General features: G+C 36.5%; 1 protein-coding gene across 2 annotated transcripts; it reads right to left on the reverse strand.

Annotated features, from left to right (window-relative positions):
• Positions 1-336: 336 nt before the first annotated feature.
• Positions 337-13,574, reverse strand: LOC118772930 (regulator of G-protein signaling 5-like). 2 transcript variants are annotated; one of them, XM_036521611.1, is made up of 5 exons: positions 13,440-13,574; positions 11,379-11,522; positions 5,633-5,694; positions 1,779-1,945; positions 337-1,192 (listed from the first exon to the last, which is right to left on the reverse strand). In XM_036521611.1, exons 1-5 carry the CDS (start codon positions 13,481-13,483, stop codon positions 1,031-1,033), a joined length of 579 nt encoding a protein of 192 aa, XP_036377504.1. In that variant the 5' UTR covers positions 13,484-13,574; the 3' UTR covers positions 337-1,030. The 2 variants fall into 2 exon arrangements, with proteins under 2 accessions (XP_036377504.1, XP_036377505.1); XM_036521612.1 differs by having other exon boundaries at positions 340-1,192; positions 11,379-11,492.
• Positions 13,575-13,802: the final 228 nt, after the last annotated feature.

Here is a 13,802-nt window from a genome sequence, read left to right on the forward strand (position 1 = left end):
GTTACTCAAGTACTCTGTTCATTGACAAAGGCTGAAGATTGGCAAGTTCTGGTTACTCTGCCCTTTCTCTACAGTTTGATTCTCTGTCACATGGAGCCACTTGCCCTATTTTGGGAATATCACAAATTACAAATGTAGTTTGTCGCATACTGTGTACGATTTTCTTTATTGAGACTCTGGGACCAAAAATGTTGGACTCAAAGACACACACACATACACACACACACACACACACACACACAAACAAGTACACACATACAAACACAAACACACATGCACACATGTGCACACGCACACGCGTGTGCGCACACGCACACACACACACACACACACACACACACACATACATAAAATGTGCTGACTAAATAAGTGATATTTGGTCTTATCAGATGCAATAATATGGAAATATGAAGGTGTTACTGCTTTTAGTGTAGAAAAAAAGAAAATAAGCAAATATGTGAGATGTCTACACTGGTATGATAAACTATTATGCATGAAACATCTTATATAGGCTAAATGATGTACAGTAGAGTTTGTTCATGGCACTTTGTAAGGCCACAGAAAGACATTAACTGATGATAAAAACTACCTTTATTGAAACATAACATGGGTTATGAAATGTAAAGAATGGAGTCTGAAAAACACCAAGCATTCCATATTTTGAACCCTTCTTTGACATACCTGTGCCATTCTAAAATGGAATATTTCTTTTTTGGTGTACAATTACTTTCAGTCTGACGCTTAAAAAATTACTGCTTCAATACGGCTTAAAACTGATTTTTGTTGGCTTTGTTGGCAATGCAGTGACATTGGAAATGCAAGTAGGTTGTTTGAAATTGTATGCATAGACTATTTAAAGCTTTGACATGGCATTCCATTTGGCTGCACTGAAACTGGTGATTATGAATCAGATGGAATTCAGATTGTTTTGTTATTGTCTCCCCATATAATTTTATCAAGTTTGATGGGGTGCTTGTAAATAAAATGCCTCATCAGAAACCATCATGGCCCTTGTAGTCAGGCCATGCTGTTACTTGAGCAGTTCCTGGTACTGCTCGGATCTCAAAAACCTGCCGAAGGAGTCCTTCTCCATCAGGGCGTAGATTCTTTTCTGGGCCAGGTCAAATGTGGCTGGGGACAGCTCCACCAGGTTTCTCAGTGTCACGTCCTTGGTGAAGTGGTCAATGTTGACCTGGTAACAGGAAAGAGGCAGGTGAGATTCCTGACTGGAAATCAAAGCCAAAAGCAAATCGAATAGATGCATAAAGGCTTCCTTTGATATGTGTCATGTTTTCGTTTTATCTTTTTAAGTTTGAAAGCTGACTCACAAATTGGAATGAATCTATGTTCAGAGATTTTAAAGGACATTTTATTTCATATTCCATGTTCTTAACAATATACTTGGGCCAGGCATGCATTTCAGTTCCAAATCTGACTGCCCTATTATCACTGTCTGACACTCCTCAGTAGTACAAAATTGGATTAAGCTATGATTTAGATAGAAGTAACCCCATGGCTATAAAACCAACTGTTCTCAAAGTCTGATTTTATACCTTCAGAGTCAGAGATAGAGACCCTGTAGAGTACTGACTTCTAATGCCTAATGATTGCCAACCTTAGCGAAGACAGATAAAAAGGCTGTAGGGCATACCCTTAGGCTGTAACATATTTAAAAACCCCTAGTAGACAGCATGTCTACATGTCAAGATGCATCTTGCTCTTATAACTCTTACTGTAGATGCATTTTGTTCTATAAAATTAATAAGAATACAACAAACCTCTCTCGGACCCTCTGTCTGAATGAATTCCTCATAGATCTTTTTAGCTTTGGTGGCCATTTTCACCAGGGATTTTGTCTTTTTGAAGTCCTCACAAGCCACCCAGAACTCAATGTTCTCCTCACTGAACTCAGATCTCAGGAAGCTTCTGAAAGTGGCCAGACCATCTGTATAGCAGAGACACATGGAAAATCCATTACCAGAATCTGTCATGTACCATCGAGAGACCAGACAGGACGCATTGAGACACATGCTGAAAGCAATGAAACTATCAGCTGCAGAGACCTCTGTGACCGGGCTGTAAGGACATGCAGTCAGATGGGACTAGCGTCTCTTCCTATGCTCGCACTGCCACTATGCAAACAGAGATGTCATGGGTATGTTATTCAAATGGCAGCTTGCCAGCTGCCATCAGAGATAAGTTACGTCTACTATTTGCAAATAAAAACACCAGCATGTCCCTGAGTCCAGGTCACTGCACTCTACACAAAGTTCTACACAAAGATGTATATATCATTATATATCATTGTTCAGTACACTGTTTTCAAGGGAACAAGCAAAAACAGAATCACAAATCATGATTTGGCAATGCAGTTTACTGGTGATAGTCTGTGGGTCATGCAGTCTGTTACTGTACACCATGTTTAAAGAATGAACATCATTGTTAAACCCACAATTTTTTGTCAGCCATTTCACCATAATCCCAAATGGATTGTGTATTTATGGACTGCTCCTACTAGTATTACGAATAATTTAATAACTTAAAATACACTGAGAGGTTATGCCTGAGATTTGAAATAGATTTAAAATTTGTTTATTTTGTCATATATGGACTTACAAAATCCATCTTATTTTCCTTTAACCCAAGTGTGATATACAGTACATCAAAGCAACAGTCTCCCCCATTCATTATTGTGTATCAGTTCTAGCCCATTGTTGATGGACTCCAGTTTGCCAGTTAAATTACACCACTCTCTTAAAAAGCCCACCAAACTAACTTGCTTGTTAATACCAGTTCTAAAATACATATATGCCACGATGTATCACCAACATACAGGGAAATAATATGATGTTATTAAATAACTGAATGGTTAAATGATGATTACTTCAGCGAGACTTGTGCCTACTACAATTATGTCACCTTTAAAATGTACTTTCATCAAGCAGACTGGTTCATTCTTTACTTTCGGATGACTTTGAATTTCATTTTTGAATTTCACTTATGCCAGGAAACCAAAGATGTGATATGCCACAAGGAATAACTGTGTCTGCTTCACCTGCAGGCTGCGAAAAGTCATTAGACCAAAACCTTGGAGCTGATCTTACTCATTTTCTGTGAAGAGACAGTGCAGCATCCATAGCATTCCTCTCATAAGAGGTCTTAAGAAAAATAAGTGGGCAAGACCCAATTATAGCTGAAGTGTTAACATACAGACTACCACAGAAAGGAAAACAGGGATCAATTATTATTGGTTCTTAATCAGTGGGTGTTAAAGATTTTATAACTTTCAATATGGCTTAGCATACTGAACTCAATAAAATGCAGCCCTTAGTACAAGACTTCCTCCCCAAAGAAGACATTTTTGATTCTTTATCAAATTAAAAAAACAAACAAACATGCAACTCAAACAGACAAGAGAGATGATAGGCAGGAATTGATTTACAGCAGGTGCAAGCACCAAGTGAAGTTGATAAAATCATGCGCGTCATTAAAGAATAACTAGCTAAATCACAACACACCACAAATTTTGTCAACTACTCTGAAAAAGGAAATGGCAGCCAGATCATGTTGACATAATATGATTATACAGTATGTGCATGTGCAAATTAGTATACAGAAACAGAAAACAATAGAATGAAAAAAAACTGTCTTTTATTGTCAGTATAAAAACGTAAACTGGTTGATTGATCATGTGTTATAGGTTAACATCACCAGAGCTCTCATCAATCTGGTAGAGCTAATTTTTGTCATATAATGACAAGGTTTAACCATTATTGTCCTGGCATCCCATCATTCTGTTTATATACCACAAAGTTTAAAATGTTTTTGAATATATCTTCCATCCAGCTACATTTGATGCTTCTACCTCATTAACTACTATGATCTTGAAATTGCCATCACAAATCCTTCTTAAGCATAATCCCTTGCCCAGCTTTTGACCTATTTTTTTCACATAGTCAAAGCATGTCGGATTACCAATGTTCCTACCACCTTAACTACACGCCACAAGAACTGATTCTTCAAGAGCAGACCTCAAGAGCATGTTCTTTCAAGTGGTGCTGATTGACTGATGGTACCATTTTCTGCTGCTTTTTATTGGTGTGAACACTTAAAACTTTTCTTTGAGCATACAGTGAGTTGCATTTTTGAAACATTTTGGGAAAAAAAACACCTTATATTTGGGCTGATTCAGTAACTAATGCAGACATACCTACATGCAGACTTATTAAGAGAAGTACACATTGCGTCCATAACATGAAGTACGCCTTATTGTGATGCAGCTTACAGCCTTAGAAGCAATTTTCTTCTGAAAAGTACTTCTGAAATAAGAACCTAACTTTGACTCTCAGACATTTATTTCTATTTTGATATGATGACATGCTGAAGAAGCAATTTGACTCCTGCTATTTCAAACTGATTAGTTGCAACCTTATATGGCTCACAGAAATTGGAAATCCAAACAGTTGATTATGTTCTATAAATTGAAAGTAAAATGCAGTTCACAGTGAAAACTCTTTAAGCCTCTTGAAACCCAGCAGGGCAGCAGGTGGAATCATAAAATGAAAGGTAAAAGAGAACCTTAAAATGTTTCTACATTGGAAGGATAATTTAGGATAATCTCTAAACCTACAGCAATGGGTCACAATGACTGATGATTATACACTAGCATTCAAAAAGAAATAGCTGTTATTACAATAAATATTCTCAAAATGACTGCTTTAGATATTGTAAATCTCTATATACTGTACCACACAAAACATTGATGAATGTATGTATGAAATACATGCACCTTTAATCCTTTCCTTTAATCGGGAAGTGACATAATTTATACCTACCAATGATTTAATTGCATATATTTCACATACTGGTATATCATTTCACAGATGTTGCATATAAGAGTGATAATATTCATTAGAAAACAGCAATCAAGAAGCTCCAGCAAGCTGATTCCTGTATGACCAATGCAGCTCCTAAATTGTATATATGCACCTTATATATGTATATATGTTACTTCTGGTCTTATTTCAATCGATACCAAAAATGCACATTTCCTTAAGTTGCTGAGTTATATTACATTTGATTAACACTATAGTTTGATCAAAGATTGTACAGAGGTTGATGACAATTGACTTCATTTAAACAATATGTAGAGAATGCTTTTAAAATAGAAAAGTATTTTCTAATAAAGTACATATGTAACAACAAGATTGCAGGAATACATGGTGATTGCTTTCAGGTTCAATTGCTTTCCATTAAGCACCTTCTTTACACATAAAGAACTAACAGTTTATGCATTCCATAAAGCACCCATTAGTCTATCTGACTGTGTTCACAATGTTTCCGACAAAGATATAAACACGGCTTCCATTTTGTTTGGTCTGGCGATTTATACTGAATGTCAAAAGAAACATCTAGAGGCCAATACTACAGTACTGTAACCGCATGAAAGGTACATTTGAACCAGGAAGAATGCACACTTTCCAATTTAGTAATATCTTTCATGGTACATACACTCACTCACCAGTTTAGCCTGAATATGAATTATAAAACATTAGAATTTAATGTTAAAATGAATATAATGGGGTGAGGTTGCAGGCTGTGTTCTGTTTACACCAAGGACAAACTTACTTACAGCTGTTCATGAGCACCCTGTCCAGGGATTCACGCCACTGCATGGCTTCTTCAGGGGTCGGTCTACACACAAAACACAGACACAACAACACAAGAATGAGGTTGTCCCATCCATATGCCAGCACCATTGGATGGAATTGCATTACATCAGGCATCAGACTTTTCTCTGTGGTGTTACCAGTGTTGGCCATTTATGTTAGCCAACAGCATGTGAGCGTATAACACTCGATATGTTTTCAGCTGAGAAAAAAAATCTGTCTAGTTAAGAACTGTTATTCTGTTAATGAAGAGTATTATGTGGCAAAGGTATTCAGTCCATTGTCTCTTCTCTGAAGTAGATTTACAGTGTACTTTAAGGGACCATTGTCCATATTGTTAGAGAACCATTGTTACAATGCTATCAACGAACTTAGTACTTATTTACTTTTCAAGGAGACAGGAAGTCTGCAGGGAGTAAACAAGTATACTTACAGTTTGAGAGTGGTTTAATTTCTGGTTTTAACATTTACAATTCAATAAAAAGTATTATTACCAAAATGGAGAGATCATCATCTATTTGGTTTATCCTGACCATTCACCTGTACATTGTTAAAGAAGTCATATCTAGTAAATAAGTCATGATAACTTATGCAGTGTTTACTAACAGTATAAATAGGTCTGATAAAGTGACCCTTGGATGTTTAGCTTTGCAAACATTGTTTAGACGGATGGAATGAATTCCTGTGCCTCAAAAACACATTAAACATTAAAATGTTTCTGAGCATGGCATATCAGCAAAACAAAAATCATTCGTAAGTGTGAAGCAGTACAGGAATCGCTGGTCTTGGCCATTTGTTGTATTTCAGTTCAACCATATTTCTGAGGGCTTTAACGCAAATGGACATATTTTGTTGAAAACATCCTTGATTAATTAAATACATACCAAAGTAGAGTGAACATAGTTGCACTTTTGTGTTTAAATATGTCAGTTAGCATTCATGTGAGACAAAACAGAATGGCATGTGGTCACCAGTGATGTACTGGTGAAAGTATGGTTAAACTATAAGGAATGCTATGGAGATCAACAGCAGTAACATGAACACTCTGAAAATTCAATTTGAAAATTTGAAAATATTTCTTTCTATGGTAGTGTTAAAATATGATAAAGTACTCATTCTTGGTGATTTTAGTCTGCATATTGACAATGAATCAGACTGTAGGGCAAGAGATTTTAAGGTGTTAATTTGACTTCACACAGCATGTATCAGGGCCTACACGCAACAAAGGTCACACTCTAGATTTGATCATGGCTCGAGGACTAGATATTGTGGAGACTGCTGTTAGGGACCTTGCTGTTTCTGACCATTACTGTGTCTTCTTTAATATTATATTACCTGTAATGAATAAGAACATTACTAGAACAGTTAAGACACGCTGCTTGAACTCCACAGCTGCAGCCAAGTTTTCTGAGCATATGGCTAGGCCTGGAACATCTTTAAGCCCCCTTAATCTCTTATCTACAAATGAGTTGGTGGATTTTTTTAACAGCCATGTTAAAATGGCTCTAGACATTGTTGCCCCTGTTAAAACTAAAATTGTTCCTGTTAAACGCAGAACACCGTGGAAAAATGAAATGGTTAGTGAGCTGAAAGGCAATTGTCGCAAAGCAGAACGTAGATGAGAGAGCTACATATTTGCAAGTACATTTTGAGATTTTTAAAGGTCATCTTATGAGCTATAACAAAGACATCCGGTTGCCCAGAGGAGGCTATCTTTCCCAAGTTATTGAAAGTAACAAAAAAAATTTGAGGGTTCTTTTCTCTACTATAGATAGTCTAATAAATCCACAGCATTTCTTATACATTTTATGGAGAAAATTGAGACAATCAGGTCAAGTATAGAATCTACTGTTAGTGATGTCACGTCACCCTCTACTCCCTGTAAATCAGTGTTGAGTACCTTTCATGTAATTGATGCAGAGGATCTGCTTAAAACAGTTTATCAGATGAAATCGGCTAGCTCTCCATTAGATCCTTTACCAATCTCATTTTATAATCAAGTTTTTAGCAGTCTGTCTACTGTTGTCTTAGCAATTATAAACATTTCGCTCTCCACAGGGATTTTTCCAGCCAACTTGAAAACATTGCTATTGTTAAACCTATACTCAAAAAGGCAAACCTTGACAATACTGTTCTAAGCCATTATGGACCAATTTCAAACCTCTCTTTTCTTAGCAAAGTACTTGAAAAGATTGTTTTGAAACATCTCAGCCAATTTCTAATAATAATAATAATAAAATAAATAAAAAAATAATAATTCTGATAATAACATTCTTGACAAGTTCCAGTCAGGATTTTCGGTCTCATCAGCACAGAGACCGCTGTAATTAATGTGGTTAATGACTTGCGGCTTAATGCAGACGCTGGCTGTCTTGATTCTCGCTCTAGACTTAAGTGTCGCTTTTGATACAGTGGACCATAAAATCTTAATCAATCGGCTTAAAAACAGAGTTGGACTATCCGGAAGGGTACTAAAATGGTTTGAGTCTTATCTCACCGATAGAAAAATGTTTGTTGCTCTTGGTGAGTCTGAGTCAAGAAAAGTCAGTATTAATTGTGGTGTTCCACAAGGATTGATTCTTGGCCCTTTGCTGTTCTCGCTTTACATGCTCCCACTTGGTGATATTATTCATAGTAATGGTGTGTCTTTCCATAGTTATGCTGATGATACACAGCTGTACATTAGTATTAAGCCTGGGGAAAGTTCCTCAGTTGTGGTTCTAACTAAAGTCTCATTTTATTATTCTTAGAAATATAGCAAAGATAAGATCATTTTAATCACTACCAATTGCTGAGAAAATAATGCATGCTTTCATCTCAGCTAGACTGGACTACTGCAACTCCTTGTTTACTGGCCTCCCCAGCTATGTTATTGCAAAACTGCAGGTCATTCAAATGCAGCAGCCAGGGTTCTGACAAGGTCTACAAAATATAATCACATCACAACGGTATTGAAATCCCTGCACTGGCTTCCAGTTTCTTTTAGAATTGATTTTACAATTTTACTCTTGGTTTTTAAGACAAAACATGGGATGGCACCTGAATATATTCAAGACATGCTCATACTGTACCAACCAGAGCGAGCATTACAATCATCTTCTGCTGGCCTGCTCTGTTTCCCAAAAGTTTGTTTTAAAAACTAGAGCCCAGGCTGCTTTTAGTTCTTACGCCTCAAAACTGTGGAACACTCAGAATATCATGACTTAAAACATACTTTTTTAAAAAGGCCTTTTATTGAGTTTCGTCATATTTGTTTTATTCCCGGTTTGTATTATTTTGTTTTTTATTATCTTATTGATTTTATTGTTTTATTGTATTCCTGGGATGGGAGGGAGTGGGGAGGATTTTTATAAGAATTTATGTATGGTGTATCCCTGTCTTATCTTGTGTTATCATTTTATTTAGTATTTTCTTTCTGTAAAGCACTTTGTGTTACAGACATGTATGAAAAGTGCTATATAAATAAATAAATAAATATATGAATAAATAAATGCACTGAATGTCAAAAGCTGCCTCGTTTCAATTCAATTCAATTCATTTCATTACTTTCATTAAAACGGCATCATTTGGATAATTTAAGAATTTATCTATATCTATCTAGCTAGCTAACATGGTTAGGTGTTCTATATGTAAAGGGCTAAACTATATTTGATTCTTACATTCTGCAAATAATTTACACTAAGGTAATTGGGGCCAATGCTTGTTTTTACAAAGAACAGCCATGGTTGTTTTCAATAAAAAAAAACAAAAAACATACCATACCATATCTTCTCTCCACCCATGCCAACTATACCTATTTTTGAAACTACAAGTCCAGGAGTGCGACAGCAAGACAACGCTGAATGAATGATGAGTCTCATTTCGCTAACATCATCTGAGCAACTCATAGGCACCAAAATGAGTCACCGGATGCTGAAAACCGGGGGATGAGGGAACCCTGTCCAGCATACCTGCCCCTTCCCCTGTGGAACGAAACTGATTTGTGCCCCTGCTGTGGGCTCCCAGTCATTATCAGCAGATGTCATGGCTGGGCTTGTACCCAATCAGTGTATTTTCGTTTTGATCAATGTTTAAAACTGTAATAACCCTCTACCTTTCTGATTATCTAAGATAGTCACAACACTCAAAGTACTGCCTCTGATCAATAGCCAGTTGGCAAGTAGGTAGACTATATCTGTTCGGGTTGGGCCAGACATTTTTATAATGACCTTGGATAGAGTTGGACTACTCAGTGCTGTTCAGTGCTGGGAAGGGTTGGGTGTTATTATTTTAGACCCATCAGAACCTCAACCCTGAAGATCTGGAGCATGTAGATATTGAAAAGGAGCATGCTTACAGCTATCCAGTACTCTTCAGGGAGCAATTACTATTTAAAGTCCTTTTCCTAAACAATTACTTTAATGTGTTGCTGCTGCATCTAAGTAAATCATATATAAAATACCTGATCATCAGTCAAAACATTTACCTTTTTGGTTAAGATTTGGCATTTTTGCTAAATAACATCCATTCCATTTTGTACAATCACATATCAATCCATTGTAAAATTAAAATGCACCACAGCAAGCTTAAATAGAGCAAAACATATGGCAGTGGGGGCCTGGGCAGGGATCTCTATAGCCCCACAGGGATTCTTGCTTCTCTTTCTTTCGTTCTTGGCTTAACTTCCTCTTTACGTGAAAATGTGTTATATGATATCTCACAGCCTGGGGTATTATAATATGACACAATACGTTTGGCATACAGTAACAACACATTGAAAACTAATTCATAATAATGTTTACAATACCCTGTATGTTTGCATTATGATACTGTATAAGCAGGTCTGTAAACTAATTTTGTCTATTTGTATTTTTCATGTGTAATGGAGATTTGATCTGCTCTTATCCTGCCACATAAATAACATTTCACAGGCTTTCTGTGTGAGAATAACCTATGGTGCTTCTACTGTAGTGTTATTTGTTCATTTTTCATTCGTTCTGTCTTCCTTTTTGTGGGTTTTGACAACAAATTAAACTGTTGAACACAAAAAACACATGGGATTTGGTCTGTGAAAAACGCTTTTTTTTTCCTTTCATGTCCACCTCTTTTCTAAAGGGCCTTCAATGTAATTATCATTACTGCATTCTTTCTGTCTTCAAAGGATGCTTCTGGAATATGTACTTAAGGAGGTCTTTGTTAGCAAATGTTAGCAAATAGCTAGCATTTAGAGGTTACATAAGCCATTACATAAGAAGGTGGAAGACATATTAGTCAATAAGACTTTTATGGGCAACCGAGATGTGATTTACAGTGCACATGATAGGGTTAAATTTTTCCATTGCAAAATGTTTTCCTGCTCTCCTTGTCCAGCACCTTCCCTTTTCTGTCTGTGTCCTCCGCACTAATGATCAGCGATTTCAACAGTATGAGATGTTGTGCACTTGCCTATCTGTGTGGGTGTTCCAGTGTGTCTCCAGTCTTAGACCCTTGCCCCTTTCCTGGAAGCTTCCTTTATTTCTTTCAGAGACAGTGCGCATGTTAAACATACAGTGTAATACCATTATTCCATTGGAAAGATACCCATGATACATGATATTAAGCAGAGGAAAAATGATTTTTAAAGAAAACATGTGCATATGACAACTCAAAGGACAGCCCTTGAGGCTATTCACAGAAGCACTGAACCCTGTGGCGTTTGGATCAGGACAGAAACAAAGGATGGATACTTACTTCTGAAGTTTTTCTGGCTTCTTCTCCAACTTTTCTGGATATGGAATGATGAGGTCAATGGCATTCTCTGGCTTCTGGAGCAGGGTTCCCAATTTAGTCTTTATCTCTTTAGCCCTTGAACATAAATGAGGGACACTAGCGTTCCTTCACAAAGACAATTGTGTGAGCATTATTATGAATGGTTCCAAGACCCGGTGTTTTTGTGTCAGTATCAATAATGTAGTAAATGTAAGATGTACTTTTTTTTCAAAATGAAAGCACACAATGAAGACTGGTAATAGCTGGAAAAACTGATTTATTCACTTACAGGAAGGACCTCATTCAACTTATTCAACTGAAAATTTGAAAGAAACTGTCTCTGTTATGCCTTTTATAGGAAAACTATATTCTGTACTTTGTATGTCACATATTACTGAACCATTGATATCGAAGCCTAGATTTAATACACATCATATTTGTCATGACTTTGTGGGATGAAACATTTATGTCTTTTGTATGAGCTTGTTTTGGGACTTATAACCTCAGGTCAATGTCTTTGCGATTGGTTAAATCCTAAGGAACACAGCTTGACGTAAAGGAAAAACCTGTTTATGTACAGACCACTCGGCATCTGCTCTCCTGTTTGCAAAGTTTTATTTAAAGAAAACACCCACAGATCTTGTTTACCATGGGAGTAATATTATGACAGGAACTAACATTTTGTCTAATTAATGGGTTCTTCTGATAAAAAACCCAAATTTAACAGCATACTGCTTGTAGTAAAAACATACAAGAAAATGCTGAAAAAATGAAACAGGTCATTTTACAATTTCAAAAAACACCACTTGTATTAATATGTATATAATATACACTGGATCAAGAGACTAGTAAATCATTGTTTACACAGAGAAAGGTATAATAGCTTCTTTAAAGGCAATACAAACATGATCAACCATCAACCATCCTGGCAGCTATCTGTCCTTTAAGCTCTTGTGTATGCTCAGATTTGCTCAAACCGATATCCCTCATTACCCATTTTGATTGCCATTAATTCATTATTTTCCACTAGATGTAGTTCAGACCCATATTGTGTGTGCTTAAGGTAGTGGTATAATCACAAGACTCATAGCTCTGAAATATCAGTTGGTAAATGAAACTCTGAAATTACATATGTTTTCAGGAAAATTATCCAGTTAATTAAGGCATTAAATCTTAGTAAAGTGAAACTAACAGAGTTGTCTTTTCTTTCAAAAACATGCAAATAATGTCTGTAGCAAGCAAATGAAGAATCTAGAACCAAAACAATTAACATATGATATTTAATATTTAATATAGGAAATTCATTGATAGCCGGAGGTTCCATAGACATCACAATGAAATGGCTGTCACAACTCCTTAAATACAAATACTTAAAAGCCACAAGTATGTGCAACTGGCTCTTTGCTCAGTAGCTACCCAACTGACACATCTGAGTATACAAGTTACTTTGCAGGAGGGCACTAATCTCTTTATAAAAAGGGTTTATTTGACTGAAGCTTTTCTCATCATCTTTTGATCAGGTGGATTGAATTTAATTGCTTATATGATAAGCAGCTTTCAGAGACCACCCGCTGTTGTACAGGCAAGGGAGGCTGTGTGGAAAAGTACCTTGCTTAGTTTTTCTGTGAAGTATATTCATATACAGGAGACATTTTAAGACCTTATAATTATAATTATAATAATGTAACACTACTGATTGCACTGGGACATAGACTACACTTGATGACAGCTGATTTAAAACAGTTGCCAATTACTTTATTGACACTTCTATGGACACATTATATCTTACCCTAGTAAGTGTAGACTACATAAATATGCAGTGCAATCTTAAGCCATGTATGTGCAGATGTTTTTTGTTTTATCAGAATAGGTTTTGGTTTTGATAAGATACCAGTATGAAACATCTGAAACATTGTATATATGAAACATGTTCCTTTTCAAAAAGCAGCATCTTGCACTGGGATAAAAGGCAGCTGCATGTACAAAGAAAACTAAATTCAGTAGGATCTGAAAGAGAAGCAGAAGAGAAGATTGATATCTCACCTCTCCAGACATGTCTGGGGCAAGGCAGCTAATCCTTTACACATTTTCTGAAGTATTCACTCTTGATGTACAAAGATAGTCCACTGTCAAAAGTTTGAGTCTTGTCTGTCTGTTTGGTTTTGTCTTTTAGCACTTGGAGTTATATACAGAAAACTCCCTGGCCCTGAGCCAAGAGGCCAGCCAATGAAAATGGAGGTATGCAATTACAGGCATTGGAACAGAAATGCTTTTGAGCAGAAATGGTCTGCAAGTCTTAGATTGCTGATATCCCAGTGGAACTGTCCCGAGACCAGACTGAATTCAGAGAACCCCCACAGGCAGCTAGGCACACAGTCAACCTGAAAAGGACAGACTGTAAGTATT

Source organism: Megalops cyprinoides, chromosome 2, assembly GCF_013368585.1.
Source record: "Megalops cyprinoides isolate fMegCyp1 chromosome 2, fMegCyp1.pri, whole genome shotgun sequence".
In the NCBI taxonomy this organism is placed as follows: Eukaryota; Metazoa; Chordata; class Actinopteri; order Elopiformes; family Megalopidae; genus Megalops; species Megalops cyprinoides.